Source organism: Ostrea edulis, chromosome 2 (genome assembly GCF_947568905.1).
Source record: "Ostrea edulis chromosome 2, xbOstEdul1.1, whole genome shotgun sequence".
NCBI lineage: Eukaryota > Metazoa > Mollusca > Bivalvia > Ostreida > Ostreidae > Ostrea > Ostrea edulis.
Window position 1 is genome coordinate 100,361,063 of NC_079165.1, and position 9,774 is coordinate 100,370,836.

At 34.8% G+C, this 9,774-nt stretch overlaps 1 protein-coding gene across 7 annotated transcripts in view; it reads right to left on the reverse strand.

Annotated features, from left to right (window-relative positions):
- LOC125678333 (low-density lipoprotein receptor-related protein 2-like) overlaps positions 1–9,774 on the reverse strand; it is an 82,078-nt gene that overhangs the window by 35,479 nt on the left and 36,825 nt on the right. For all 7 annotated transcript variants that reach the window (XM_048916719.2, XM_056155743.1, XM_056155747.1 and 4 more), the window contains 8 exons: positions 9,687–9,774; positions 5,716–5,809; positions 5,409–5,515; positions 4,111–4,332; positions 3,717–3,892; positions 3,166–3,291; positions 2,684–2,740; positions 2,063–2,188 (listed from right to left, as the gene is read on the reverse strand). The exon at positions 9,687–9,774 is cut by the window's right edge and continues 141 nt beyond it. In XM_048916719.2, the coding sequence (XP_048772676.2) occupies positions 2,063–2,188; positions 2,684–2,740; positions 3,166–3,291; positions 3,717–3,892; positions 4,111–4,332; positions 5,409–5,515; positions 5,716–5,809; positions 9,687–9,774 (996 nt within the window). The remainder of the gene's footprint in view (positions 1–2,062; positions 2,189–2,683; positions 2,741–3,165; positions 3,292–3,716; positions 3,893–4,110; positions 4,333–5,408; positions 5,516–5,715; positions 5,810–9,686) is intronic.

Sequence of the window (9,774 nt, forward strand, 5' to 3'; positions counted from 1 at the left end):
AGCCCCACTTGATTTTTTACAGTGCGATCAGTCAAGCGGCACTAATTTCCTTAGCTTATGGACTAGGAAATTTATAACTGTTAAAAAACAAGAGGCCCATGGGCCACATCGTTCAACTGAGTCACCTTGGCCCATATTTAAAGATTTTCCCTATATATTTGCATGTAAAACTTTTATCCCTATTGTGGCCCAAACCTACCCCTGGGGGCCATGATTTTTACAAACTTGAATCTGCACTTTGCCAGGAACCTTTCATGTAATTGTAAACTTCTTTGGCCCAATGGTTCTTGAGAAGATTTCTCCTATATATATGTATGTAAAATTTTGATCCGCTATTGTGGTCCAATCCTACACCTGGGGGTCATGATTTGAACAAACTTGAAATTGTACCTATGTCAGGAAGCTTTCCTAGCCCAGTGGTTCTTGAGAAGATTTTAAAAGATTTTTCCTCTATATTTGTATATAAAACTTTGATCCCCTATTGTGGCCCCATCCTAAACCCGATCATGATTTTAAGAAACTTGAATCTTCACTATGTCAAAAAGCTTTCATGTAAATTTCAGCTCTTCTGGCTCAGTGATTCTTTAGAAGATTTTAAAATTATCCCACTCTATTTTATCATTTTTGTGATTATCTCCCCTTCATTTGAACAAACTTTAAAGCCCTTCACCCAAGGATGCTTTGTGCTAAGTTTGGTTGAAATTGGCCTAGTGGTTCTGGAGAAGTTGAAAATGTAAAAAGTGTACAGACGGACAGACAGACAAAAGACAATCAGAAAAGCTCACTTGAGCTTTCAGCTCAGGTGGGCTAAAAACCTCAACTTGACTCCACACAGCTTGGGAATGTTTGTATAGTAAAATGGCCATATTACTCTTGAAATTTGCATGTAAAACTTTGAATCCTTATTTTAGACCCATCCTAGCCCAAGGGGCCATGATTTGATTAAATATGAATCTACACTACATTGGAGTACTGGTATATTACTAGTAATATGATTAATCTGTGTTCTTGAGAAGATTTTAAATGATTTTTGCATACATATGTTCCTATGTAAAATTTTGATCCCCAATTGTTGCCCCATCCTACCTCCAGGAACCATGGTTCAAACAAATTTTGATCTGCACTACCTGAGGACTGTATACTAATCATGGCACTGATGTTCTTAAGAAAATTTTAAAAATTTTCTCCCCATATAAAACTTTGAATCCATATTGTGGCCCAAACCTACTTCTGGTGAATTCATTTGAACAAACTTGAATCTGCACCATTTCAGAATGTTTTGATATTAATATTACTAATCCTGGGCCTGGTGCTCTTAAGAATAAGACTTTCTCCTTCATGTCTTTATGAAACTTGAATCTACATAACCTGCGAATCTTTGCATATTTTCTTAATTATCTCCCTTCATTTGAATTTTTTTTTAAATTCCCTTTGCCCATGGATGCTTTGTACCGAGTTTGATTGAAATTGGTTCAATGATTCTAAATAAGTTGAAAATATTTGAAGTTTACAGACTATGGACAATGGGTTATAGGACAAGAGATGTTTGCAAACATATATGCCTTCTTCTGAAGGTTTGATGTCTGTCAAGCAAAGGGTTCTCAAGATATTGAGTGGAAAGTATATTCCTTTGTCTATTTTGACCCTTGACCTTTGATCATGTGACCTCAAAATCAATAGGTGTCATCTACTCTTTGGGATGTACCAGTGTACCAAATTTGATGTCTGTCAAGAAAAGGGTTCTCAAGATATTGAACGGACAGGGTCTTCCAATGTCCATAGTAGATTGATCCTTGACCTTTGGACCTGAAAGATAATAGGGATCCTCTTCTACTCATAACTAACAAACATATGAAATATCATTATGATGAAGTGAATGGTCTACCTACCAATCGACTGACAGGTGAAAAGCAATATGACCCTCTTCTTTGAAGGGGGGGGGGGGGGGGGGGGGCATAAAAATCTCACTTATCTTGTAGCTTAGATGAGCTAATTATCAAACTCCTCACAGCCAAGATCACTATGTGCAAATTCATGTCAATCAGTAGAAATGTGTTCACACCTTTTGGTGTGGCATCAGAACAGCGACTTTCCTCTTCATCAGACATATCTTCACAGTCTGTGGCTCCATCGCAAATAACATCCGCGGGAAGACAGTGGCCTTCATCACAGACAAAGCCATCACACTCTATCAATGTACAAAACATGTCTCAGATTCTCTCACCATCATAATCTACATTCTATCAATGCACAAGACATCTATAATATACGGGATATGTCTCAGATTCTCTGGCCTGCTTAATATTGGTATGTATGTATCACTTTTAAGAAGTATTTCTTAAGGAGGAATGCTACACCAAAGAAATTTAATGTGGATGAAATGTGGAGGATTATGTAGGACAATATTTTGAAATTGATAACTTTAAAATTCTTACCCTTGATTTAGTCAAAAAATGTAGATTTAAGAGAAGATAATCTAAAAAATAAAGAATTTAAAACCCCTGCTTGACTCAAACCACCAATTTACAGTTTAGCAGTCAACACTCTCTCCTACTGAGCTACAAACTAGGTATTTAAATCAAAAAGGAATGGACAGATATTGCTGATATCTATATTTTCATTCATGCTTTAAAAGGAAGTCAGTCATTGTGATGATGTAGTACACCTCCTTAATGAACTATACCTGTAGTACTGGAGCAAATCCTGTGGGCCTCACATTGGCAGCTTGGTTCCTTACACACTGTTATTGAAGTAAGACGATTTAAACATTTCAAAACAAATTTCTAAATATTCATTACATCAGGTACATGTATAAATATTCATTACATCAGGTACATGTATAAATATTCATTACATCAGGTACATGTAAAGGCCACTTGAATCATACAGATAGGTGTAACTGGTCATGTTCTGTAACACCTGCCAATAACTACAACCCTCTACTTTATTGTCAGTCACTTCCTCTCTGACTATACAAGTCTAACTGGCATTGTTTAATTTACCTTATATGCGGACACATGTAAAAGCAAATTTTAAATCATACTTCCAATATCTTCCTTAGAATTACAGAGTGCAAATAATACTAAATCATCCAAATTCCCTTTGAAATGGTTTACATTTGATGCATTAATTGTATTTACTGTGTTCATCTAGAGATCTTCTTACTTGCACAGGAGGTGTTGTCTGTCTGGATGAGATACCCATCGCTACATCTACACACCCTGGATCCTCCAGACACTGGCAAACACAAGTGAGAACATCCTCCATTGTTGATGCTACAGGCAGTCTCCACTAGTAATAAAACAGATGTATTCTCATTGTCACCATTCGTTTCTCTCCCAAAACATATGTGATGTAGTGCATCTTTAATTACTGTAGTGTATAAATGGCCAACATACATGAATGGCTAAATAATTCCAATGATATTTATTACAATTGTTTTGATTGGACAAAAATAAAGCTTAACAAAAATTTACACATCAATAAATCCGAAAACATGACGTATTCATACGCGCCTGAAAACAAATAACATAGTGCAGGGAAACTATTCAATTTTTTGAAATTGTTATTGCAGAGAACGAATTGGAATATTATAAGAATCAAACATTCTGTGATGCACTTTTTATTCAGTTTGTGAGTAAAATATCCAGAGTTTACACATTGATACATTCTTCAAAATGAATGTTTAATTCTAAAATACATGGAAATTCTGTGACCTGTTTCGTCTGGCGATGATATTGTAATGCTCATCAGCGGAGGAGTGTCGTGAAGCACAATATTTTCCTCATCACTGTTTTGTACATCAACAGAGAATAAACTGGTTTCTTTGTCTTCCGTCCAGTAAATTGTGTTACCATATATAGCCATTCTCTTCAGCATTCTTCCATTTCCTCTACGAAAAGGCAATTTGTCTTCATTTCAACAACTGACTATAATATTTAAAATATGGAGTTATTTCCCTTTCACTATGTTCAAAATGTACAAATATTTAGTTTATATTAATTCATACTTGTTCAATAAAAGTTTTAGAATAGGACCAAAAAAAAAAAAAAAAAATTATGAATGGAAATTGATGAAAACTGAAATAATTCATTTTAGAACTGTACTCACTGCCAATGAAGGGTTGACCAATAAAACCTACTGAGGCCATAAACATCTATGGAAATTATCTGTACCATTCCATCATTACCATCAGCTATATATAGCCGACCTTCATACAAGACAAGGTCATTGGGATGATAAACTTTCACTGCCAAAGGCTGGCAGGAAGAGCCATCAAGAAAACATCTGAGAATTGTAGGATTCACTCCCACCAGAGACAAGTACATCACTCTGTAAAACCATTAATCATTGTGAAAGTCTTATCAAATGACCATAAACATTACAAATTTATGTGTAAAACTGCATTGACCATGATTTGTTTTAAGAAATAAGCATTGTTGACAAAAAACAGTTAACCAGGTCAGGTTAAAACTGAGAAGACCATTAGTATTATGTGTTTCAGATTCAAGTAGTCAATCAAAATGAACTTTAACAATGAAAGTCATGTCATAATATTGCAATACATTTATTTCATATTTATATTTTCAATAATATAAGAATACATCTACATCATATTTCCAATGTTTTTGCCATTGATATCTTATAAAGTTAACTTTAATGACAGCCATTTCCTCATGGATGCACTGCAGTTGTAAACAATGTGAGTATGAATACAGAACTACTTGATAAATATGGTATGTATTTTAACATTTGGTAATTCTGACAGAAATGAAAGTAGAATGTAGATAATTTCAGAAATAAATTTCATTTTTAAAGAATAAAGATATACAAGGGTATGATCTGTGATTCTTCACGCTGAGCATATTTGCATTAAGCACAAAGTAAACACACTTCAGAAAGTACGCCAGTTCATGCACTAACATATGAATTAATTTCTTTGATAAAATGACTGAAGTTTCAATGAGAAAAAATTTGTATAACTGCATAAAAGCTGCAATTACTAAATGCTGTAAAAACTATATGAAGGTTGTTCATCTGGAAAATATTGGTCGGATGCAGCATCTCAATCATAATGGTTGCATACAATCATCTGTGGATGCATCACACATGCAAATTCAAAGACGCTGAACAAATTATATGAGGAATACATCCTATTTCTACTTTCAGTGCTGCCCTTTGAACCCCTACTGCAAAAGCAAATTGTCAGGCCAGGTCCTTATCATACCAACCCATAATGCAAATAAGAACATCCAACTGCATAGTATTTATAAGACAGAGGTCTGAAACTTATAAAACCCCAACACTAATACTATATTTACACATGCACCATTTTCAATGGCAGGAGATAAAAATCATCTTTTCTAAATTCAATATGCTTCTGTTTATGAATTATGTACACAACTGACCCATTTGTTACATCTATAGCGATCGACGTTAGTCTCTGAATGATCTGGTCCGAGGAGATCAGAACTGTGTGGTAGTTTCCATTCAGGCTCGCAACTTCAACAGTTTTCTGCAGAAAAAAAAGACATATTACAAACCAATTCTGGTACATATCTTTATCATTGTGAGCCACTTATAATGATCAACACTTCTGTTGACTGATCCTCATTCTAATAACGCCGATTTTACTTTGATATTGAGCAAATCAAGATCTTTAGTTATGAATATAGTCTGCAAGGACAGATGAACACTACAAAGAAACATACATACCTTTCTGACATCAATCCAAAAGATATTGCCTGTAACTGGGTCCACTTCTAACTTCTCAACTGATTGTAGATTTTTGGAGTACACAATACTTTCACTGAAATATTTCGTAATTTTTCAAGACATTTCATAGACACATGACAAGTATGGACTACAATACACAATGGACAATCTTCAATCCAACTTTGACCATGTCAATGAATGGTCATATTTGAAAATGTATAAGCTTAATATATACTTTTAAAAACATCAACCAGCACAGAGGTTTTACATAAGGTATTCTATTATGTAAATTAAAGCTGTCATCAAAAAGATCATTTACTACATTTTAAAAAGAATAATATAACAATTTATCGATGAATCAAGTATATTTGTGCAAATGAATCAAAGGTACAAGAAGTGCAAGGCCACAGCACAGCCAACCTTTCTCTTTCAGCAGGCCAAACCATAGACATTGCTCCCTCAATATATTGCCAACTTTTGTTTAAGACAAAAAAGCGGGGCAATATAACGAATTCATCATTTCAGACAATAAGCGGGGGTGGCATTATAACGGGGTACAATATATCGAGGGAGCACTGTAGTCAGAATAACCTTCTGTGGGGCAACTTCATTTCCATCCCCCGTTTCATGGGGATCAAATAACATTATTATATTCTGTTTAATACCAGTAAACATTTTGTATATTTCCATAAAAGAACATTGACCAGTCAATATTTTTTCTAAGTACCAACATCTACAAAGACTTTACACCTAAAATCGTTGAATTGTCAGTAAAGTATTTGTGACATAATTACGTCAAATATGCCTTTTTCTTAAACATCACAATAAATGCTCACATGATTGTTTACATTCGAGGGAATTATTATGAGTAACTAGTGACAAGGCTTAACATTTAAGGTTTACTGGTTGGAGGATGTAACTGGAATACATATCTTTAACAGAGGCATAGCCTCAGATGCCTACCAGAAAGCAGGAAAGTTGTCCCAATAAATCATGGAAACAGAGATGGGTTCATAAGCAGCATATGGCATACACTGACCAAAACAAATGTTGACTGACAAAGAGAACAACATAAACAATGTGAGCCACATTGCCCTATGCTTCAAGTCAGAATATATTTTATCGTAGCTATCATAAATAATATTGCATTCATCCTTCATTATCAAAGCCAATTGTGCCTAATGTTAATTAAAGCTAATTGAATTTTAACATTAATTCTATTGAGCACTCTAAAATATTTAATGCTAATTATGCATCAATGTTTCATGTAGTGTATATGATGCATAAAAATAAAGAAGGATTATACGATTAACATTAATATAACATCAGACAAGCTTGTACATTAATTTAACATAAAATATCATACGTTATATTAACAGTTAAAATTCCTGTTGAACACATGCATAATTTGATTGATAGTAGTATCACCAATGTGAAATATTGAGCAGACAATATCTTCCAATGTCAGGATTTGATTGACCAAGTGACCTAAAAATCAATAGGGGTCATCTACTCCTTATGCTGTACCAGTGTACTAGGTTTGGTGTCAATCAAGCAAATAATTCTTAAAATATAGGAGACAATATATTACTATGTCCAGTTTAACCATTAACCTTTGACCATGTGACCTCAAAATCAATAGGGGTCATCTTCTCCTGAAGATGTACCAGTGTACCAAGTTTGATGTCTGTTGAGGAAAGAGTTCTCAAGATATCGAGTGGACAGTATATTCCTATGTCCAGTTTGACCCTTGACCATGTGACCTCAAAATCAAGAGGGGTAATCTTTTCCTGAAGATGTACCAGTGTACCAAGTTTGATGCCTGTCAAGCAAAGGGTTCTCAAGATATTGAGTGGACAGTGTCTTCCTATGTCTAGAGTAGATTGACCCTTGACCTGAAAAACAACAGGAGTCCTCTTCTACTCATAACCAACCCACGTATGAAATATCATTAGGAATGAGAGTACCAAACCCCCGTATGCGTAACCCGGACGCAGTTTACCCAAGATTGAGCGGAGGTATAAATGTCTAGGTGTTGCGTAATTGGCTAATATCAAGAGTGAAATTATTTGGAATTGAAAGAAATATTATAGAGGTTCAAATTAATTGTCAGGATGAAAAATTATTGCACAAAATCGAGAAATGACTGCAGAGGAAATTACCATGGTAGGGGTGTGCTTAAAATGAAGTGTGTAATTTACTGCAGATTGCTATGTGTTGTAAAAAAGTACAAATATGGCCTATAAAAGGCACGGGACCCTATATATTTTTTGTAATTTTTTATCAACACTTGGAATGAACTTTGAAATGTTTGCGGTCATTTGTTTAAAATCGATATAGTTAAAAAGTGAGAGGGCCAAAGGTTAACATTGAGGTCTATGGGAAATGCATTGGTACTCTTTTCCCTATAGAGCCTCATCAGGTAACCTTTCAATCCAGAAATAATGCTTATTTCACATTATTTGAAAAAGAATCACGTTTTTCATACATTTTTATGAAAATTGGATCACAGAAGAGCCAATGGGATTGAGATCACAAAATTTCAGTTTTTCGAGGTTCTATAACGATAAATTAGTATGGGGTTCTGAAAATATCCCAGTAAAGGGGGAGGGTAATACCAGAAAAGTACCAGGTGCCGCATAAAGTACAGAGATGCCTCACCAGGTGTTAGTATCTTACATATCAACCATTTCTGTCATTAAAGGCTGTGTATCGGCCTGGAGATCCTGCTTTGTCTCGTAGGCAGATTTCTGCGGAAGGGGGTGGGGTACAAGTTTTATCATATAATCTAATCTGCAGGAAACCAGGTAATAGCCATTTTATTTATTGGGTACCTATATAGTGTAAGTTTCATAATATAGTAAAAGTATGCAGAATTCTCCATTTACTACTTATATAAGAGTATATATTTCAGCAATTTTTGTGGAATTTTCAGGAAATTTGGGGTCATTCTCAAATTTCGGGTAGAATCCACCCTGATGAAGATATGAACAGAATTTTATCTTAAAATGATTGTATATTCCATAACAAACAAATCACATGCGATTTACAGATATAATATTTATTACAGTCGTCAGCTAGATGGCGAACTTGGGACAGGTGTCAGAATCATTCATTCCTTGTAATGGCACTGTCAGCAGACGGTACACTTGTTAAGGGGGTTCACAGTACCCTTCACATTGAAGTTACAGAACTAAATTTTCATCCATATACACTTCAGTATGTAAAGTCTTTGAAAATAACAAATTTGCCTGATTTTAAGGTCGTTAACATTATGAGTATAGGAATGAGAGTACCAAACCTCCGTATGCGTAACCCGGATGCAGTTTACCCAAGATTGAGCGGTGGTATAAATGTCTAGGTGTTGCATGATTGGCTAATATCAAGAGTGAAATTATTTTGAATTGAAAGAAATATTATAGAGGTTCAAATTAATTGTCAGGATGAAAAATTATCGCACAAAATCGAGAAATGACTGCAGAGGAAATTACCATGGTAGGGGTGTGCTTAAAATGAAGTGTGTAATTTACTGCAGATTGCTATGTGTTGTAAAAAAGTACAAATATGGCCTATAAAAGGCACGGGACCCTATATATATTTTATCAACACTTGAAATGAACTTTGAAATGTTTGCGGTCATTTGTTTAAAATCGATATAGTTAATTAGTGAGAGGGCCAAAGGTTAACATTTAGGTCTATGGGAAATGAATTGGTACTCTTTTCCCATTACGATCAAGTGAATGGTTCTTAAAAGATATTGAGCGGACATGTGGTCTACTCCTGAACTTATGCCCCCCTTCCTTGAACAGGGGCACAAAAATTTGATGTTGAATTCAGGTATAAGCTCAATTGACGTGAAATTAACGTTACATTATTAACATTAAATAAATTTAAACCAATATTATTTAACAGTCAGGCACAACTGGCTTTGCATAATCCTATAATTTTGTATTTGTTCAGGGTAGACTGACCTTGGAAGTCTACTCTCATTGAAGATGTTGACTCTTGCGATGACATCATGCCTGATGTCACTGAATACCAGAGTCTGCTGTCTCTGAC